The sequence below is a fragment of the Hypanus sabinus genome, chromosome 14, assembly GCF_030144855.1.
Source record: "Hypanus sabinus isolate sHypSab1 chromosome 14, sHypSab1.hap1, whole genome shotgun sequence".
Taxonomy (NCBI): domain Eukaryota; kingdom Metazoa; phylum Chordata; class Chondrichthyes; order Myliobatiformes; family Dasyatidae; genus Hypanus; species Hypanus sabinus.
Window position 1 is genome coordinate 16252787 of NC_082719.1, and position 23177 is coordinate 16275963.

At 40.3% G+C, this 23177-nt stretch overlaps 1 protein-coding gene across 6 annotated transcripts in view; it reads left to right on the forward strand.

Moving 5' to 3' along the window:
* LOC132404568 (microtubule-associated protein 9-like) overlaps positions 1-23177 on the forward strand; it is a 226389-nt gene that overhangs the window by 15850 nt on the left and 187362 nt on the right. For 3 of the 6 annotated variants that reach the window (XM_059988795.1, XM_059988793.1, XM_059988797.1), the window contains exon 2: positions 5300-5400. The exons of 2 other annotated variants lie outside the window; for them this stretch is intronic. In XM_059988795.1, coding sequence (XP_059844778.1) covers positions 5392-5400 — 9 coding nt within the window. In that variant the 5' untranslated portion in view covers positions 5300-5391. Of the gene's footprint in view, positions 1-3334; positions 3419-5299; positions 5401-23177 lie in introns of all 6 variants that reach the window. One more of the 6 variants, XM_059988794.1, reaches the window with a different exon arrangement.

Here is a 23177-nt window from a genome sequence, read left to right on the forward strand (position 1 = left end):
GCGCCCCTGTATTCTGAGGCTGTGTCCTCTGGTCTTTGACTCTATCATCATAGGAAACATCCTTTTCTCATCTATCCTATCGAGGATCTCACATGGTCTGTACACACCAAGCTGTATGCCCTTCCCTTGGACTATGTCGTTGGCATGGAGAGGAGAGACTTGCAGCATGGGTAACTGCTGGTCTTCCATACAACCTGCCCAGGCTTGCACCCTGGAAACTTTCCAAGGCGCAAATCCATGGTCTATCGAGACTAACAGAGGCCTACACATATACCGGCTGTGTGGTGGAAAAGGCACAACACCTCCTTTTTCACCTCAGACAGATTGGTATAGGCCCCTAAATCCTAAGAACTTTCTATAGGGGCACAATTGAGAGCATCCTGACTGGCTGCATCTCTGCCTGGTATGGGAACTGTACTTCTCTTAGTGGCAGGACTCTGCAGAGGGTGGTGCGGACAGCCCAGTGTATCTGAAGATGTGAACTTCCCACTACTGAGGACATTTACAAAGATAGGCGTGTTTAAAAAAAAAGGCCCAAAGGATCATTGGGGACCCGAGTCACCCCAGACACAAATTGCTCCAGCTGTTACCATCCGGAAAATGGTACTGCAGCGTAAAGGCCAGCACCAACAGGCTCTGGGACAGCTTCTTCCACCAAGCCATCAGATTGATTAATTCATGCTGATACAATTGTATTTCTATGTTATATTGACTGTCCTGTTGTATGTACTATTTATTATAAACTGCTATAAATTGCACATTGCTCATTTAGATGGAGATGTAATGTAAAGATTTTACTCATGTATATGAAGGATGTACTATTTATTATAAACTGCTATAAATTGCATATTGCACATTTAGATGGAGATGTAGTGTAAAGATTTTACTCATGTGTATGGAGGATGTAAGTATAAACTCAATGCAATTCAATCCAATTAATTTCATATCACAAGCCATTCAATCCTGGAATCATTACCATGAACCTCCTTTGAACCCTCTCCAGTTTCAGCACATCCTTTCTAAGATAAGGGGCCCAAACCTGCTCACAGTACTCCAAGTGAGGTCTCAACTTTACATACTTGTTTTAACATTCTAGTATTCTTGAAATGAATGCTAATGTCACATTTGCCTTCCTCACCACAGACTCAACCTGCAAATTATCCTTTAGGGAATCTTTACAAGGATTTTCAGGTCCCTTTCTCTCTATTTAGAAAATAGTCAACCCTTTCCTATCATCTACCAAAGTGCATGACCAGCATTTGTTGGAGTTGAGGTGGAGAAATGCAACATGAAAGACGGAAGAGAGTGTTGGGGCAATATTTGTTATTGGCCTTCATAAAGAATGGTTTTGTTTTAGATTCATTATGAAGCCAATGCAAGTTGACGACAAACTGGATGAGATGTTCCACAATCCCTTGAGGTTGGTGGAATCAAAGGTTCATACAGGGTTGCAACTCTCACATAGCAGCACTTCAATTAGAACTGCAACAGCTTACCTGCTCAAGTGCCCAGGGCTAGACAGGATATACCCCGAGTTACAAGGGCAGAACTTGCTGGGGTATTGACAATGATCTTCTGTCCTCCCAAGTTGCAGAAGGATAGAGGATTGGAGGATGGTATAAGCTATTCTGTTGTTAAGGAAAGGTAATAGGAATAATCCTGGGAATTATAGACCAGTGAGTGTTATTTCAGTTGTTGGCAAACTAATGAAGAGGATGCTTAGGGACAGCTTTCACAAGCATTTGGAACAACATTTGGGATAATCAGCATGGCGTTGTAAGGAACAGGTTGTGCTTCACAAGGATGTGGCAAATTAAATTGACAAAGTTAGAACAGAATGTGTGTGTATGTATTGTAGTAAGGTGTTTGACATAGTTCCCTGCGGTAGGCTCAGCCAGAAAGTCTTTAGACATGGTATCCATGGAAACTTTGCTGTATGGATTCAGAGAAGCGCTGTCGATGTTTTGGGCCGAGACCCTTTGAACGTCGACAGCGCTTCTCCTTATAGATGCTGCCTAGCCTGTTGTATTCTACCAGCATTTTGTGTGTGTTGGTTGAATTTCCAGCATCTGCAGATTTCCTTGTGTTTGTATGGATTCAGAATTGGCTTGCCCATAGAAAGAAGAGGGTGATAGTAGGTGGAGCATATTCTGTCAAGAGTTCGGTGACTAATGGTGTTCTCCAGGGATCTGATTAGGACTCTTGTTCTTTGATTTTTAAATGAGTTTGCTGAGGAAATGGAAGGGTTGGTTGGTAAGTTTGCAGATGACTCGAGGATTGGGGGTACTGTGGAAAATGTAGAAGGGTGGAAGGTTGTCGCAGGTTATGTTAGACTAATAGACACGATGCAGAGCTGGGCAGATGGAGTTCAGTTTGGAAAAATGTGAAGAGATGATTTTTGGAAGAACAAACTTGAAGATGGAGCACAAGGTTAATGCTAGGATTCTTAGCAGTGTGGAGAATCAAGGACATCTTGGGTCCAAAGTCCATAGATCCCTTGAGGTCGCAATGCAAGTTGATGGACCATAACACCATAAGATATACGAGCAGAATTAGGCTATTTGGCCCATTGAATCTCCCCTACAATCACAATGTCTAATCCATTTCCCTCTCAGCCCCAATCTCTTGGTGACAGGGTGGTTAACAAAGCCTAACAAATCTCTAAAACTGTGGTTGGACCACACTTGGAGTATTGTGTTCTATTCTGGTCACCTCATTACTGAAAGGATATGGAGGTTTTAGCAAGGGTGCAGATTTACCTGGATGCTGCTTGGATTTGAAAATCTGTCTCATGAGGAAAGGTTGAGTGAGCTAGGAGTGAAGGAGGAAGAGAGGAGGATAGGGGTGTATAACATTAGAGTCATAGACAGAGTAGAAAGCCAGCCGTGTTATCCCAGGGCAGCAATGGCCAATGCCAGAGTACATCTGTTTAAAGTGAATGGATGAAAGTTTAGGGGAGGTGTCAAAGATACAGTAACACACACAAAATGCTGGAGTCACTCAGCAGATCAGGCTTTCTTTTGTTCTCTTTCTGGTGAACAAAATTTCCCCCCACACTTCCTCTATTCCTCACTCTGACTTTTTATTAATTCTCATTTGCCTGTTACTTCCCCCTGGGTTTTCTCATCCTTCCCTTTCTCCTATTGTCCACTCTCCTCTCTGATTCTTTCTTCTCCAAGCCTTGATTTTTCCCACGCACTTGGCTTCACCTATCACTTTACTGCTAGTCTCTTTCTCCTCTCCCCACCTTTTAATTCAGGCACCTCCCATTTCCATCACAATCCTGAAGAAGAATCTCAGTTTAAAATGTTGACTGTTTACTCTTTTCTATTAGATGCTGCGTGACCTGCTGAGCTCCTCCAGCATTTTGTTACTTTGGATTTTCAGCATCCAGTTTCTCGTATATGAGATGTCAAAGGTAGTTTCTTTTTTAACACATTGCCAGGGACAATGGTAGAGCATACAGCAGGGGCATTGAAGAGAGTTATGGGTTGTGCAGGAGGGAAGGGTTAGATCGATCGTGGAGTTGGTTTATATGGGTTGGCACAAAATTGGGCTGGGCGGTGCTGTGGAGACATCATTGAATCCATATTTAATACATACAGATGCATGCATAACAGTGAGTGATTTTTAAAAAAGGTATCAATTTATGGGAATTTAGGGGGAAACTGAGCAACTTTGATTTAAGGATGGGGAAAACTTTAGCAACAGAATCAGTTGTACAGGATGAAACAGGCAATCCAGCCCAACTTAAGCATGCTGGTCAAACTGTATTCCTGAAATAGACCTTCTAACTTGCATTTGGCACATAATCTGTAACATTTCCTGTTCATGTGTAAGGAGAACAAAATAATTGTTACTCTGGATCCAATGCAGCACAAAAAAAAACACAAAAGATAAAAAGCACAATAGTAATAAAAAAACACAATAAATATAAGCATGTTAGTTAGCTTATAGACGTAGATTCATTGGGCATAAGGTGACTGACAGGAAATGGACTCGTACAAAAGCTGGATGAACTCAATAGGTCGGGCAGCATCTGTTGAAATGAGCAGCCAATGTTTTGGGCCGAGACCCTTCGTCAGGACTGAAGAGGGAGGAGGCAGAGGCCGTATAAAGAAGGTGGGGGGAGGGTGGAAGTTGCGGGTGAAAAACTAATCAGAGGAAAGATCAAGGGGTGGGGGAGGGGATAGGCAGGAGAGGTGAAGAAGGAATGTAAGGGGAAAGCACCATGGGTAGCAGAAGAAGGCAGAATCCTGAGAGAGGTGATAGGCAGCTAGAAGAGGAGGCAAAGTGAAAGTGGGATGGTGGAAGGGAGAGGGAGGGAATGGTGCTTCATCGAGCACCGCTGCTCCGTCCGCCACAACAGACAGGATCTCCCGGTTGCCACACACTTCAACTCTGCTCCACATTCCCATTTGGATATATCCATACATGGCCTCTTGTACTGCCATGATAAGGCCAAACTCAGGTTGGAGGAGCAACACCTCATATACTGTATGGGTAGTCTCCAGCCCCTTGGTATGAACATCGAATTCTCCAACTTCTGGTAATTCCCTCCCTCTCCCTTCCACCATCCCACCTTCACTGCCTCATCTTCCAGCTGCCTATCACCTCTCTCATGATTCTGTCTTCTTCTACTACCCATAGTGCTTTCCCCTTACATTCCTTCTTCACCTCTCCTGCCTATCCCCTCCCTGCTTCCCCTCCCCCACCCCTTGATCTTTCCTCTGATTGGTTTTTCACCTGGCACCGTCCACCCTCCCCCCATCTTCTTTATAGGGCCCCTGCCCCCTCCTCCTTCAGTCCTGACGAAGGGTCTCGGCCCGAAACGTTGACTGCTCATTTCAACGGAAGCTGCCCGACCTGCTGAGTTCATCCAGCTTTTGCATGTGTTGATTTGACCACAGCATCTGCACTGTACTTTGTGTTGACAGGAAATGGAGTTTGTGAGTGGAGGTGTTGATCAGCCTTACTTGGGACAAGTAACTGTTTTCAGGTCTGATGGCCCTGGTGTGGCAGCTACAGAGCCTTCTCCCTGATGGGAGTGAGTCCATGAGCTGGGTGTCCATATAGCAGTCTAATTGCCGTTTTCAAGATTGTGAAAAAAATAGAGGGCTGTGTGTTAGGGAAATTCTAGGCAGTTTCTAGAGTAAGTTACATGGCCGGCTCAACATTATGAGACGAAGGGCCTTTAATGTGCTGTAGACTTCCATGTTTCTATGTTTTACCCACGTCTACCATTCTTCGGTATTTAAGGCATCAAACTTGTATTTTGCATTTACTGTATTTCCTGCAGGTTTTGGAAATACAAAACATTTGAAGAATCAAAATATCTGAAGAGGATGATCTCAGGATCACTTCAGCTTGAGCAAAAGATCTAAACAAAATATGTTTCAGGTAAGGGTACTGGGTAGGTGGAAAATAGACACATTTTGTTGATTACGGTTTAATCTTTCCTTAATCTTCTGTCCTAAAGGGAGACATCTTGCCTAGTTTGAGCTTCTATTTTGAGCTTATTTCCATGATGTAATCTGGAGAGCTCAGGAGACCAAAAGAATGTAAGAAATATTATTAAAAATAAGGCAAGTAGAGTCTGTTGTGCCAATTTGATCTGGTTTTGGTCTTGGCTTCAGTAGCCTGTCTATTTCTCACGTCCTTATACTTCCCAGAAGGCAAGAAATCTGCATTGGCTGTGAGTATATTCAGTGATTCAGCTATAGAATTTTATTTATCATTTTGAATGTTCACAGTAAATTTATTATTAAAGTAGTATATGTCACCAAATACAGTGCTGAGATTTGTTTTCTTGCAGGTGTTCACAGTAGAACAAAAAATCTACACACAAAGATTGACACGTAACCACTGTACAAAAGAAAACTGTAAATACTACTATGTTACTGTTACTACTAATAAATAAGTAAATAGTGCTGAGAACATGATTTATAGAGTCCTTGAAAGTGAGTCCATAGGTTGTGTTCAGTGCTGTGGTGAATGAAGATGTCCATGATTGTTCAGGAGCCTGATGATTGAAGGGTAATAACTGTTCCTGAACCTGGTGATCTAAAGCTCCTGTGTGCCTTCCTGATGGTAGCTATGAGAAAATAGCATGGCCTGGATGGTGAGGGTCCTTGATGATGGATGCTGCTTTCTTATGGTAGTGCTCTTTGTAGATGTGCTCAGTGGTGGGGAGGTCTTTTCCTGTGGTGAATTGGGCTGTGTCCACTATCTTTTTGTAGGTCTTTCTGTTCTTGGGCACTGAGCTTCCAAACTAAGCCTTGAGGCAACCAGTCAGACTACTCTCCACTGTGCATCTATAATTCAAAGTTCTAAGTACATTTATTATCAAAGTATGTATACATTATTCAACCTGAGATTTGTCTCCTAACAGGCAGCCCTGAAACAAAGAACCAATAGCCATGTACAAAAAAAAAAGGCCAAAAAGAAACTCATCATGGCCATAAAAAAAGAACCCATATAGAAAAAAACCTTTCTGATTTGGCATTGTGCTTAAGTCTCCAACTAAACATCGAGTTCAATCAAATTGGTACGCTCTGGTGTCTGAACCTCGTTGCCTCAATTTGGCCTTTGGCACAGTGCTAAAATTGATTGAACCTAGGGTCCACCTTGCTCTTGGCGACGGGTCCACTGTCTCGCCTCACCTCGGTTCTGTCACATCAGATTGCCTTCAAGTCCAAAGTGAAGTTACAGTCTGTTACTTGCGATTATTGTTTGCCAGAAAAAATGTGATTTACAAAGTATTTAGTTGTTTTACTTGTTTTGTTTGTCACCAGCCAGAGGTTGCTGAAGTTCATCAGCACCATCTTAGACTGGAAGTTTCTCAGTGTTTTAGATGACATACTGAATCTGCAAACTTTTAAGTAAGTAGAGGTGCTGCCATGCTTTCTTTGAAATGGAAGTTATGTGCTGGCTACAGGACAGTTCCTTTGATATGGAAGTGGCCAGGAATTTAAAATTTCCTCCCCTCAGCCATCAGATTTTTGAATGGTCTATGAACATTAGTTACATCACTTATTCCTTTTTGATGAATGCTGTTTTCTTGAGGCCATTTTAAATGCGTATCTGCTTAATGTGACTCAGTCTTCCTGAAAATGATGAAGGAAGGCCTGAGCTCAGCTCATGGGAAGTTTTAGATTTGGGGACTGCAGTGGGATTGACCTACTCTGTGATAGGGTCGTGGGTTGGTGAGATAGACTAGAAGAGGGGAAGAGAAGTCATAAAATGGCTGTAATGAATGTAGCTGCTGTGATGTCACAGAAAACTTTCTTTGTGTGCCAGCTGCTGGGGCATGTAGCAGGGAACTGCTGGAATAGATGAGAGAGGGTAAAGGAGATGATTTGTTACAGCTATAGCTCCCATCCATGGTTGGAGGCAGAGCCTTGAAAAAAGAGGAAAGCGTGAAAATCACTCACTCGCCAAACTAGACGGAATCCACAACAGGGCCCATTCTTTCCGACTTAGTTGCTGACCAGATTATAAAGCTGGTGAAGTCAGATGGCCATCTCTATGGCCAGTGGTGGTCATCTACAAATGCACACAAGATGTTTACTAGGAAGTGAAATATTAGTGAATAGGGGATTGTCAATATCAATAACTGGTCTACACTTGTCCACAACTAGAGAGGTGATTTACATTACCAGAGCAGGAGGTGAAACAATGACGGAAGTGGGAACACAGTCCAGCTACTTGAGATTGAGTTTCCTGTAGATTTCTGAGTGTGCCCAAACAATGAAGGTACTATTCTGAGAATACACACACTGAGTAAGGCAGGTCATAGACTCAGGAAAATGAGAAATGACATGGATAAGATAGGGAGAGTGACTAAAGCAACTGTCATCGCCCACAGAGAGACAGCATCCCCAAGCCAGGAGGAGAGACAGGGTGATGTGTGGGAATCATGTCAGGAGGTCCCTATGGGAGGGAGCAGGCACAATCAGAGGTAGTGCAGCTGCTTAAGGAGGTAGTAGAATAAAGTAAGGCTCACCACAAAAGGAGCAGAAAAGGAATGAGTGCGCTTACATCGGTGTGAGCAGGTCAGTGGAAAAACAAGAAGCAATAGAAATTACATGTGTACAGGAAGAAACTACAACTGCCAATCTAGTTAGATTACATGGAAATGTGAAGGACCACTGTAACCATGGTAACACAATGAGGGGTCGAACAAAGCAGCAGTGATATATTGCAGATCAGAGAGAGCCAGAGGGAAAGAAGATAGTCCTCCCACAGCCAGGTGACCAAGTCATAGTAAGGGAGCTGGTTGAAAGGACATATGTCATTCCCAGGTGGATGGAACCACAAGTGGCGATCCAGACAAATGGCATCTGTGTTGGTGTACAGTCCTGGCAAGGCAGCCAGTGGAAGCACTGGACTCCAGTTAAGCTGTATGATCCTTGCAGACTGAGCAAGAGGTCAAGTGTACCCAGTAACAGTATCCTTGTTATTTCTTCATTAGTTTAATTGGGGCATGACTGTGCAAGCACATGCATGTCAGCCAGTGAGAACAACAAGAAGAGGAGACAGCCTTATGGAGTGGGCGCAGAGGAGTGAGCGGTGGAGTAGAAAGAGACAGAGTAGGAAGGCTTTGGCTCAATGGGGCTTAGATGGTAACGGATCGAGGCAAGGTACATTGCCTGAATAGAGTACAGACAGGAAGTATGTGTGTGGGGCCAGATTTCTGTGCTCAGTGTCAGATGTGGGAGGTCCAGGTGCATCGAGCTGCAGCTCCTTAGGGACTGTGTTAGGGAACTGGAGATGTAGCTCGATGACCTTCGTCACATCAGGGAAAGTGAGGAGGTGATAGATAGGAGAGGGAAGGGCAGGAGTCAGAGGTTAGAGGGCAAATATATAATGTTAAATAATCTCAGAACATTTGAGAAAGAATAACAACCCTTTATAAAGCCTGTTTAATCTTTAAAAATGATTTTACCCAGTTTCCGGTGATGTCATTGTCGAGAATGGCAGCTTAAGTCTCTAGCTGCTCTGGAAAAACGTGTATTAAGCCCCGTTAACCCATCAAGTATAGTATTTTTCAAAAAATATTTGAACTGAAAAGAGGGGCAAAAATGGGGAAAAAGAATGGAAATTAAAAAAGCGACACTGTGGAACCTGCGGCCGAGAGGAGTGCAGCGAGCGGCTCTCCTACCCAACCACGTGCTAGTGAGGCGGATGCTGGGCTTCGTTCAGTCGAAGCGGTGAATATGATCGAAATCCTGAAAGAGATAAGGGAGTTCCAGAAAGAAATAAAGCAGCAGCTACATGATATTAAGTCAGAACTTGCCAACATCAATCAAAAAATAGTGGTAGCAGAGACTCGGAATTGAGAAGGTGGAAGATCACATTCAAAATGTTGAATGATTACCGAGAAAGACGATAAAAATATTAAATCACTAAGAAGGTAAACTGCTTGACCCAGAAGGAAGATCACAGCGGAAAAATATCAGAATCTACAACGTTCCCGACGGAGTAGAGGGCTCGTCTATGATGGAGTTTGTTGGAAAGTTGCTGTGGGACGAGCTGGAGCTTCCCTCAACTATGGAGCTGGAAATTGAGAGAAGGAATAATTAAATTCCTTCGGTACAGCACCAAGGCGGAGATTCTACGAAGGTCCTGGGGTAAGAAGAGAGCGTTTTTAGATGATAAAGTAATATATTTCGACCAAGATTACCCCTCTGTGGTCCTGCAGAAAGTAAAGAATACTCTGAAGTAAAGAGTACTAAAGCAAAAAAAAGATTAGATTTCAAACTCCGTACCCTGCTAAACTTCAAGTGTTTTATGACAACAGGATGCGGTTGTACCAGACAGTGGAAGAGGCGACTACAGACATGAAGGCCAGAGGGTTGCCCGTCAGCGTGACCAAACCGAGGGAAAGCCTGGCAGAGGAATTATCCTGCTCCACTTGGCAAATAGTGCGAGAATTGAGAAGGCAGGAGACGGGAGGGGGCTGAGAGAAGCATATCAGGAGTTTCCCAAAGACAGTCCTCACCCCCTTCAGAAGAGCCATAAGGTTTGGCTAACTTTAAAAATGTTGAGAAACTAAATGGAAGCAAAAGTAGACGGTGATGTACCTATCTTGAGAAATACTTATTATAATGTGAATTTTATATCACTTAGTTGTTATCCTTTATTCGCTTACTTACTCCTTTTACCCCACCAAAATGAGAATATGTGTGCATATATGTGTATGCGTGTGTGTGTGTGTGTGTGTGTATATATATATATATGAGGAGTACACTAGGAAATCTTTTCTGTGTAATGGATTTGTTCACTGGCTTTTATGAATACTGCAATGGGGGCTCTCAACTCACAAGTAGGAGGGGTTAGCCCTCACAGCTAGACATTTCCTCTAGCTCAACGCAGGGTCATCTACTAGAGACCTCAGCCTTGGAATCACACGTTCGTTGCCATTTGTGTTATTATTTGTGTTTCTTGGTACTTATTTGTTCAGGGAGTAGATGGATTAAGTTTTATTCTGCTAATTTCAATGATACATTGACAGATAAATACAGATGGCTAAGGACAAGATAAAATTCATTTCTTTTAATGTCAATGGGCTATTAAATTCAATCAAACGCAATAGTGATAAGCTTGGACGCTGAAAAAGCATTTGATTTGGTTAATTGGAATTTTCTTTACAGAGTTTTACATAGATTTTACATAGAAGACACAATTATTAAAACTATACAGACACTATATGACAATCCTACTGCTAGTATTATAATCAATGGGTATTTATCAAATAGTATTACCCTAGAAAGGGGCACGAGACAGGGTTGTGCATGGTCACCACTACTGTTTGCGTTATATCTGGAACCATTAACTCAATACATCAGACAAAATGAAGATGTAAGGGGAATTACTATTAAAGGGACAGAGCATAAATTGGCTTGTTATGTGGATGACATTTTGATCTATCTAGGGCAACCAACATACTCTTTACCTAAATTGATGCAATCCTTTGAACAATATGATCAATTATCAGGATACAAGATCAACATAGAAAAAACCCAATTACTTTCATATTACTATAGCTCACCAAGAGAAATTGAAAGTAGATACCCCTGGGCATGGCACACAGAGTCTTTCAAATATTTGGGCATCATTATGGCAAAATTATCAGATTTTAATTATCAGCCTTTATATAAAAAATTAAGGAAGATGTGGCAAGATGGAACCTGATTCCTTTTTTCAGTCTCAGTTCAAGGATTGAGTCTATTAAAATGAATATACTGCCCAGGCTGTTATATCTCTTTCAGACCCTACCAATAGAGATTAATCAAAATCAATTCAATGAATGGAACAAGATTTTATCAAGGTATATTTGGCAGGGTAAAAGGCCTAGAGTTCTTCTCAAAACTTTGCAATTAGCAAAGGAAAAGGGGGGATGGGGCCTACCTTCTCTTAGAGATTATTATTTTGCAGCACAGTTGAGAGCTGTAATATGTTGGTGCAACCCATCATATGACGCTCAATGGAAAAACATTGAGGAGCGGGTACTTCCCATCCCCATAAAAGCAATTTTGGCTGATAACAACTTGCAAAGGTACATAAATACTATTGATAACACATGGGTGAAGTTGACTCTTAAACTATAGAAAACTACTATAAAAGAATATAATCTAGAGGGAGATACTGCAATTCTTAAATGGTGAGCATGTGACTCGGATTTTACACCAAATAAATTGGATGCCAGATTTAAGGACTGGACAGCTAAAGGAATAACAGTTCTTTGCAACATAATGAAAGAAGGAACACTGATCAGTTTTGAAATGCTTAAAGAGAAACACTTATTAGAAAAACAAGATCTTTATCGGTATTTACAGATGCGACAATATGTTAATAAGATGCTTAAAAATGTAACCAAGGCAAGTACATACTTGATAGAGCTATTTAGAAAAGCATATAATTCAGATAATGGTAGTAGAGTCATTTCAAGCATGTATCTTAAAACATGTCAAATGTCGAATCTTGTCAAATCTTAGAACTCATTTGACTTTATACATTAAAACAAAATGGGAGAAGGAAGGAGGGATAATTATATCTGAGGAAGAATGGAGAACGATATGGAGATATCACTAGAAGTGTACCAGTTCACAGAAATGGAGGGAGTTTGGATGGAAAAACTTGATAAGATATTTTATTACACCCTCTCAGAAATCCCATTATGATAGTAACCTCCCTGTTTGCTGGAGGAATTGTGGAAATCAAAATGCAAATCATTATTTTTTGGGACTGCCCTGTTATCAAAGACTATTGGAGGGGGATACACAATGCCCTACAAGACATCTTTAAATGTGAAATACCCTTAGAGAGTAAGACCATATATTTTGGATATATACCTCAAGAATGGTTGAAATATTTAATGAATATACTGTTGGTGGCTGGTAAAAAGACTCTTACTAGGAAATGGTTATCACAGGAGAGCCCAACTTTAAATACATGGATGGAAATTACAATGGACATTTACAAAATGGAGAAGATAATAGCATCTGTTAATCATAAGCTGGAACAATTTGATTCCTACTGGGAAAAATGTTTTAACTACATAATGCCTCATAGGCCTGATTTTATTCTCACAAATCAATGAATATGTTGTAAAAAAAAATCACTCCCTACTTGTACATAGTTCTTTCCTTTTGCTTGTTTTTTCTTTAGACTCTTTTCTATAAGTGTATACCTCAGGTAAATATTTTGTGGAGATTTGTGATATATATAATTATATGATGTATATGTGCAATGTCTGAAATATATCTTATGGAAATGTTTGTTTGATGATGAACTTCAATATAATAAACAAATTTTAAAAACTGATTTTATTCAAAATACTCTCCAACCGATTGTCCATTATCTTTGAGAATCTCAGCATCAACATTCAATAATGAAATAGGTCTGTATGAGGCTCAATCAGTAGGATCTTTATCCTTTTTGAGAATTAAAGAAATAGAAGCTTCATAAAAAGTAGAGGGTAAATCTCTTTTCCCAAAAGAATCTTTAAACATCTCCAACATATATGAAGAAAGCAATTTTCGAAATTTTTTAATAAAATTCTACAGGATAACCATCAAGTCCTGGGGCCTTACCAGACTGCATTGAAAAAAAAAATGGCTTTATGAATTTTGGATTCAGTAATTTGGGCATCAAGAATTTTTTGATCCTCAGCAGAAATTTTAGGAAAAGCAATCTTTTGTAAAAAAAAAGCATTCATTTCAGAAGAGTCTACTGGACATTGAGATTTATAAAGTTCAGTATAAAAATCTTGAAAAATCTTATTAATTTCTTCATAATCCTGAGCCAGGGTACCATCTTTTCTACGAATTTTCAAAATTTGCCTCTTGGCTCCAGTCAATTTTAATTGAGATGCAAGTAGTTTATTATTTTTATCTCCAAACATATAAAATTGGCTCTTTAACTTAAGTAGATAACCTCCAATTGGATGAGTTAATAATAGGTTATATTGTGATTGAAGTTCCACCCTTTTTTAAAATAAGTCACTATTAGAGGAAGTTGCATAGATATTATCTAAATCTTTAATCTGTTTTGAAATTTTATCTAAATATGCTTTAGTCTGTTTTTTAAGTTCAGCTGAATAAGAAATAATCTGACCACGTAAAAATGCTTTGAATGTATCCCATATAATTAATTTAGACATACCTTCTATATCATTAAAAAGAAAAAAATCTTTTATCTGGCTTTCGATAAAACTGATAAAGTCAGAGTTTTGCAATAAAGTCTGAGACATGCGCCATGGTGGACGGCCAAAAATGACATCGTCAAATTCAAAGGACAAGCTCAAAGGTGCATGATCAGATATAACAATAGAGACATATTCACAGTTTTTAACATTAGGCAAAAGACAGGGATCAACTATAATATAATCAATCCTTGAATTTTTTAAAATTTAAATTGCAGCAAAAGGTGGGGAGGAAAGAGGTAAAAGAAGCTCGGAGAGAAGCTGTTTCTTTTTAACTGATTATGGCAAAGAGGCTAGACTGCACAGGCGCGTGATGTAACGTGCCAAAGGTTTAAAAAGGAAGACTGCCATATACAGCGGCCATTGTTGGAGTGGACTGAGGCAGAGTGAGTCGGCTTTGGCTCAATCAGGCTTCAGCGAGAACAGGCAGAGGTGAGGTTTGAACGGGGCACAAATGCGCAAGCACGTGAAAGTCAGCCCGTGAGGCAGCGAGAGAATTTAAATAGCGAGCAGAGGCTGAGTACGAGCTTCACTTCAGATGTGGTAAGGTCGGGTAAGGTCCTTTAATTAGTTACATTAGGAGTAGGTAATGGAGGCAGCAGTTAGGGCAGTTGAGTGCTCCGTTTGCAGTATGTGGGAAGTCAGGGCGAACACCATTGTCCCTGATGACTACACCTGCAAAAGGTGAATCTAGATGCAGCTCCTGGGAAACAGTGTTAGGGAACTGGAGCTGGAGCTGGAGCTGGATGAACTTTGGATCTTTTGGGAGGCAGAGGCAGAAATAAACAGGAGTTTCAGGGAGATAGTTACCCCCAGGTGGCAGGTAGTTGGGTGACTGTCAAGAAAAGGAAGGGGAATAGGAAGAGCAGAGCACCCCGTGGCCATTCCCATCATCAGTAAGTATACCGTTTTGGATACTGTTGGTGGGGACAACCTACCAGGGGCAAGTTGCAATGGTTGCGTCTCTGGCACCGAGACTGGACCCTCAGCTCAGAAGGGAAGGAGGGAAAAGGGGAGAGCAGTAGTGATAAGGGATTCAATAGTTAGGGGGACAGATAGGAGGTTCTGTGCAAGAGATTGAGAATCCTGGATGGTCTGTTGCCTCTCTGGTGCCAGGGTCTGCGATATCTCGGATCGAGTTCTCAGTATTCTCAAGAGGGAGGGTGAGCAGCTGGATGTCGTGATCCATGTTGGGATCAATGATGTGGGTAGGAAGAGTGAGGAGGTCCTGAAAGGGAATTTAGGGAGTTAGGCGCCAAGTTAAAGGACAGGATCTCCAGGATAGCAATCTCAGGATTGCTACCATTGCCACATGTAGGTGGGTTTAGAAATAGTAAGATAGTGCAGATCAACACGTGGCTGAAGACATGGATCAGGAGGGAGGGCTTCAGATTTATAGATAATTGGACAGTTTTCCAGGGAAGCTGCGACCTGTTCCGGCAGGACAGTTTACATCTGAACTGGAAGGGGACAAGTATTCTTGCAGGTAGGCTTGCTAGAGAGGCCCCAGTGGATTTAAACTAGACATGAGGGGGGAGGGGAACCAGAGTTTAGGAACGGATGTATGGGAGAAGGAAGCAAAAGAAGACAGTAAAGTTCTTTGTACTGTTAGAGATAAACAGAGAGGAAGAGGTGGAGAATTTCTTTAAAGCATTTATTTTAATGATAGGAGCATTGTAAGAAAGGTGGATAAGCTTAGAGCATGGATTGATACTTGGAGATATGATGTTGTAGCTATTAGTGAAACATGGTTGCAGGAGGGGTTTGATTGGCAGCTAAATATTCCTGGATTTCGTTGCTTCAGGTGTGATAGAATCGGAGGGACAAGAGGGGGAGGTGTTGTGTTACTTGTCAGAGAAAATATTACAGCGGTGCTCTGGCAGGATAGATTAGAGGGTTCGTCTAGGGCAGGGGTCGGCAACGTTTACCACTGAAAGAGCCAATATGGACCCATTTCCCACAGAAAAGAAAACACTGGGAGCCACAAAACCCGTTTGACATTTAAAATGAAATAACACTGCATACAACAGTTTTTTTTTGACTTTAGGCTATGTATAAACAAACTATAATGTGTTGCATTTATGAAATTGATGAACTTCTGCAGAGAAAACAAAATTACATTTCTGCATGCAACAAAAACATTTTGAACTCTGAAAAAAAGATGTTGGGTTGAAGGTTACTCCATAGTTAGCCTACCTTGAATCGAAGAATTAAAAGAAAGCGCGCACTGGTGGGTGTCAGGCATTGGCAGTGGTGATGTATATTAATAGCGATAAAAAAACGTAGCGGTGTGCTACACGCAGCGCTAAAATAATAACACTGCAGTCAAAGATAACTTTATTCAAACTAAACAGTCTTGCTTTAAAGCCTCCCTCAACCTGTCCCCGTGGGCGCAGATGCTCCAAAAGACACGTACTCACAAACCCCCGTAGACTATCTCCCTTAGCCGGAATGGTGGCTAATTGTGAGCCGGTTCGGATGTGCCAGGAAATGGGGTCTCCACAACGTTTTATTTAGATTGTACAAGATCACCATAATCTTCAAATTTCGAATTACATTTCAAAAACTAACAAACCACGTGCTGTGCTGCAGCACAGAGATCAAAGAGCTGCATGCGGCTCCGGAGCTGCGGGTTGCCGACCCCTGGTCTAGGGAGACTATTTGGGTGGAATTGAGGAATGGGAAAGGTGTAGTAACACTTATAGGGGTGTATTATAGACCACTGAATGGGGAGCAAGAATTGGAGGAGCAAATTTGCAAAGAGATAGCAGATATTTGTAGTCAGCATAGGGTTGTGATTGTGGGAGATTTTAATTTTCCACACATAGACTGGGAAGCCCATACTGCAAAAGGGATGGTTTGGAGTTTGTAAAATGTGTGCAGGATAGTTTTTTGCAACAATACATAGAGGTACCAACTAGAGAAGGGGCAGTGTTGGATCTTCTGTTAGGGAATGAAATAGGTCAGGTGACGGAGGTATGTGTTGGGGAGCACTTCTGGTCCAGTGATCACAATGCCATTAGTTTCAATGTAATTATGGAGAAGGATAGGACTGGACCCAGGGTTGATTGGAGAAAGGCTAACTTTGAGGAGATGTGAAAGGATTTAGAAGGAGTGGATTGGGACAATCTGTTTTATGGGAAGGATGTAATAGAGAAATGGCAGTCATTTAAAGGTGAAATTTTGAGGATACAGAAGCTTTATGTTCCTGTGAGCTTGAAAGGAAAGGTTAAAAGTTTGAGAGTGCCATGGTTTTCAAGGGATATTGGAAACTTGGTTAGGAAGAAGAGAGATATCTACAATAAATATAGGCAGCATGGAGTAAGTGAGATGCTCAAGAAATTTAAAGAATGTAAGAAGAATCTTAAGAAAGAAATTAGAAAAGTTAAAAGAAGATACGAGGTTGCTTTGGCAAGTAAGGTGAAAATAAATCCGAAGGGTTTCTACAGTTATATTAATAGCAAAAGGATAGTGAGGGATAAGATTAGTCCCTTAGAGAATCAGAGTGGACAGCTATGTGTGGAGCCGAAAGAGATGGGGAAGATTTTGAACAATTTCTTTTCTTCGGTATTCACTAAGGAGAAGGATATTGCATTGTGTAAGGTAAGGGAAACAAGTAGGGAAGTTATGAAAACTATGACGATTAAAGAGGAGGAAGTACTGGCGCTTTTAAGGAATATAAAAGTGGATACATCTCCGGATCCTGACAGGATATTCCCTAGGACCATGAGGGATGTTAGTATAGAAATAGCAGGGGCTCTGACAGAAATATTTCAAATGTCATTAGAAACGGGGATGGTGCCGGAGGATTGGCGTATTGCTCACGTGGTTCCATTGTTTAAAAAGGGTTCTAAGAGTAAACCTAGCAATTATAGGCCTGTCAATTTGATGTCAGTGGTGGGTAAATTAATGGAAAGTATTCTTAGAGATGGTATATATAATTATCTGGATGGACAGGGTCAGATTAGGAACAGTCAACATGGATTTGTGCGTAGAAGGTCATGTTTGACAAATCTTATTGAATTTTTGAAGGGGTTACGAGGAAAGCTGATGAGGGTAAAGCAGTTGATGTCTACATGGACTTCAGTAAGGCCTTTGACAAAGTTCTGCATGGAAGGTTAGTTAGGAAGGTTCAGTCTTTAATATTGAAGTATTAATATTAATACTTTATTAATTATTAATTAAGTATTAATATTGAAGTAGTAAAATGGATTCAACAGTGGCTGGATGAGAGATGCCTTGAGTAGTGGTGGATAACTGTTTGTTAGGTTGGAGGCTGGTGACTAGTGGTGTACTGGGTCCAATGTTGTTTGTAATATACATTAATGATCTGGATGATGGGGTGGTAAATTGGATTAGTAAGTATGCAGATGATACTAAGGTAGGTGGCGTTGTGGATAATGAAGTAAGTTTTCAAAGCTTGCAGAGAGATTTAGGCCAGTTAGAAGAGTGGGCTGAAAGATGGCAGATGGAGTTTAATGCTGATAAGTGTGAGGTGCTACATTTTGGTAGGACTAATCAAAATAGGACATACATGGTAAATGGTAGGGCATTGAGGAATGCAGTAGAACAGAGTGATCTAGGAACAATGGTGCATAGTTCCCTGAAGGTGGAATCTCATGTGGATAGGGTGGTGAAGAAAGCTTTTGGTATGTTGGCCTTTATAAATCAGAGCATTGAGTATAGGAGTTGGGATGTAATGTTAAAATTGTACAAGGCATTGGTAAGGCTAAATTTGGAATATTTTGTACAGTTCTGGTCACCGACTTATGGGAAAGATGTCAACAAAATAGAGAGAGTACAGAGAAGATTTACTAGAATGTTACCTGGGTTTCAGCACCTAAGTTACAGTTACATTGAACAAGTTATGTCTTTATTGTTTGGAGCATAGAAGGTTGAGTGGGGACTTGACAGAGGTATTTAAAATTTTGAGGAGGATAGATAAAGTTGATGTGGATAGGCTTTTGCCATTGAGAGAAGGGGAGATTCAAACAAGAGGACATGAGTTGAGAGCGGGCAAAAGTTTAAGGGTAACACGAGGGGGAATTTCTTTACTCAGAGAGTGGTAGCTGTGTGGAACAAGCTTCCAGTAGAAATGGTAGAGGCAGGTTCGGTATTGTCATTTAAAGTAAAATTGGATAGGTATATGGACAGGAAAGGAATGGAGGGTTATGAGCTGAGTTCAGGTCAGTGGGACTAGGTGAGATAAGCGTTCGGCATGGACTAGGAGGGCCAAGATGGCCTGTTTCCATGCTGTAATTGTTATATGGTTATATTTTTTGTAAACGTGAAAAAAAGGAATATTCTCTTATCAGGGTGTAAATGCCTCCATAATTTGATCAACCCAAAATTGGTCAAAAAGGAGTTAATAACTGACGCAGAACGATTTGGAAGTCGCTGATTAGTTGAGCTCTTGTCAATCATAGGATTTAAACAACAGTTAAAATCTCCACCCATTATCAACATATACTCATTTAAATCTGGCAGTAAAGCAAATATTTTTTTTTTAAAAAGGATCATCTAAATTAGGACCATACAAATGAACCAAAACAACCTTTCTATTACAAATCACTCCTTTAACAATTAGAAATCTAACATTAGAATCTGATTCAGTATCCCCTTGAGTAAATATATTTGATTTAATTAAGATAGACACGCCCTTAGTTTTGCTCTGAGAAGTAGCATGGAGCTGTATTCCATTCCACCAGCGAAATAATCTATTTTGATCTCCTGCCCTGATGTGCATCTCCTGAGCAAAAATTATATCAGGTTGGAATCGATTAATAATTTTAAAAGTCTTTTTTCGTTTAATAGGATGATTTGAACCACATACATTCCAACTTATTACATTAATCCATTCAATTGCCATACTATAATTTTATTCCAATTTACTTTATACATGTGCAGAATGCATACCAATACGGGATTATCAAAGATGACGGTGATGAAGAATACAGCCATATAGAAAACACGCATGCGCCAGATCCACCCAGTGGGAAAAAACTAACTCTAAACCCATCCACCCTCACAAAAGCCCAAAAAAAAGGCAAGCAAACTTAGATGCAAAGCCATGGGCTGCTTTGTCAGTCTCATCTCTCCGTCCCCCCCAGCCAGTACATAAAAAAAATAAAATGACCTTGCAAGAAAGATGGTAACGTCTCAACAAAGGTGAGTGTTTACATTCCATCATGTATTAAACGGAAAAAGAACTAAAATAATTTAATCTCTTAGAGAGAAAAACCAGCGCCATCTTAAGTTTAGCTTTGATTCCCTACAAGAACTTTAAATTCGTTTATAGGGTGCTATAATAAAACATTTAAAAAACGTTAATAGTATATGTAACTGAACTAAATTTATGAAAACATTATTTAGTAATATCGTAGTAACTAAACCCTCCCAGATATATATAAAAAGAAACCCTATTGGTAGGAAAAAAACCTACCAGTTAGTAAGTTAAGAAACAACAAAAAAAAAATCAAACCAAATATTAGATAAAAGGAACAAATCCTTTTATCCTCTTTTCTCAGTCAAATATGTAATTAATCATTTAAACAGTCAAACTTGAACCGTAAATCTTTCCAAAAAAAATCCAATAGGATGTAATGATAAGCATGTTTTCTTATCTTCCTTTATTAATCTGTCAATGAAATATCCAAATAGCCTTCATATATCTTTTTGAAATGTGAGTAATATACAGATAATCAAACAGCTTTTCAGATAGATCATTCGGGAGTAATGTCAATGGTGGTGACAGGTATAGCCTGGACAAAATCCAGTGTGACTTTTGAGTCAAAGAAAGTACATGGGGAAGAATTAGGAGGAAAAACTTTCATTCTTTTGGGTAACTCAAAGAGGGAAATAGTTTCTTATAGTTGCTTGTTTCATTACCAAAACAAATCTTACTCTTTGTTCCGTTATTTCTTTTGGATAATCTTCATAAAAACAGAGCTCAGACTCATTGAATCTGAAAACTTTTTATTTTCTTGCCTGTCGCATTATTTGATCTTTAATTTTAAAGTGATGAAAACAAACCAAAATAAATCTTGGTCTGGTTGGGTCTTTAGATTACGAAGTGGACAGCCTGTGCACTCTTTCAATACCAGGTGGCTGTGATAAAATAGTCGGAAATAGATCATGAAAGAGCTTACCAAAGTAAACCGTTAAGTCTCCATTTTCAGCTCCTTCTTACAATCCAACGATTTGTTTCGGCGAGACCTAGTTTCCAGATCAATAATCTTATTCTGATATTTTTCCAAACGGGTTGTAGTTTCAGACAGTTTTTGCTTAGTTGACTTCAATTCCTCTTCATGTTTAGTAACTTGAGTTTCCACATCTTTAAGTTTTCCCAGAAATAACTTCATTTCATTATTATTCTTTTCCAGTTGATCTTTAATTGCCTTATTCTGATCTTGAATTGATTTCAGTGTATGAACGATATCTTCAGCCCATGCTGGCATTTCATCAGATCTTTTCTTTGGCATCTTCCCTTTTCCATTGTCTTTGTCAGTAGGTTCATGCGGATTCTTCCCACTTCTTGTAGACATAGACATATTACTCCCCTTCAAGAATCAGCAATTAAAAATTTTAAATTCAAAATTTAAGCAGGGGGGAGGGAGAGAAAACTAAGAGCAGCACAGAGTTAATGCTATTCCATCAACAGACGGAGGTGGTTTCCATGGAGGGATTGTCTATGGAGTTTCTGTGGGTGGAGGTTAGGAACAGGAAGGGGTCAATAGCTCTACTGGGTGCTTTTTCTAGATCACCCGATAGTAACAGGGACATCGAGGAGCAGATAGGAAAACACATTCTGGACAGGTGTGAGAATAACAGGGTTGTCGTGGTGGGAGATTTTAATTTCCCAAATATCGATCGGCGTACCCCTAGAGCAGGGGTTCCCATGGGGTGTGACAAAGTGTGGCTTGTGTTCTTGAGTGACGAGACTCGAGTCATCACTCAGCCAGCTGCCAGTGTGCCTTGAGAAGTGGTAGTAACGTTTGTCCCAAGCACACTCCAGTCTCCCGCTGCCCGAGTCAGCATTGAGGATTCTCCTCAGTGTTAACTGGGAAGTTACACCTTAGAGTTGAGGAGTCTCATCAATGTTAGATAGAAGATTACATCTCAGAGTTAAAAATCATCTCATAATGCCAAAATCTTTATGCATCCCAAATCAACCATTGAGTAATGACTTAGCGTTAAAAGCAAACCCGCAGACAGTAGGTAAATTATTCAATTATAAAATTTTAAAAAGCCGCATTTTGATAAAAAGCAGCCGAAGTCATTCATTCATATTTGTCTCAATGCATTAAAGAAGTTTTTGAATTTCAAAGGTTTTTTTTCTCTTAAAAGGTTTTATTCTTGAATCGTTGATAATTTTGAATTGTGTTAGTTGAAGCAGTATCATGGTTAGCATCAAGGACTTTGAATCGTGTGATGGGAGTTCATATCTCGGTAATCATCGGAAATAGGTGTGTAAATTCAGTAGAGAGTAGCCTAATAAGTTGTGTCGCGTCCCCGTAGCATTTCCACCTGACGATTTATCTTGGCATAGCCGCAGATAATATCATAATTTAATATTCGAAAGTGTATTTTTCGTGATAATTTGCTATAGGCGTGTCTGGTTGAGTAAAGCGGTCATCCCTGACTTACTCAGATAGTTTTTCTCATATTAGCTCATATTTTTCTCTTTACCCTTAACCCTTCATCATGTCAAAAAGAAGGAAATGGAATGATGACTATGTATGCTTTGGTTTCACTTGCACGACAGGAAATGATGGCTTGCAAAAACCCCAGTGCATTCTTTGTAGCGTTGTTTTCCAACTCAAATCTGAAGCCATCCAAGCTTCAAGAGCACTTCAAGAACGTGCATGAAGGAGTTGATGTTGAAGGACATGATGTTGGGTCATTGAAAATGAAAAGAGTTCATTTTGATTCACAAGGAACTCTTCCAAAATTAGGTTTCATTTCTGTTGAAAAATCACGACTTCTTACTTCATACCAAGTGGCATATAAAGTGGCCAAATCCAAGAAGCCCCATGCAGTTGCAGAAGATCTCATCAAGCCATGTGCACTGGAAATGGCAACAATTATCCTGGGCAAAGAAGCAAGAAAAAAATTTGAACAGGTGCCCCTATCAAATAGTGTCATTCACAACCGAATCAGAGTTTTGGGTGAAGATATTTTGGACCAAGTCATCTCAGATGTCAGAGCTAGTCCTCTTAAAATCTCTATTCAGTTGGATCAGTCAACTGATGTTTCCAGTTGGAGTCAACTCATCACATTAATGAGGTATGTCAATAATGGTGCTGTGAAGGAAGATTTCCTGTTTTGTAAAGATCTGAAAACAAACACAACTGCAAAGGATGTGATGCAGCTGGTGAAAGACTTCTTTGCCAAACATGATTTAGATATCAAAGTCATCGGTTCTGTGTGCACTGACGAGGCATCTGCAATGCTTGGAAATAAATCTGGC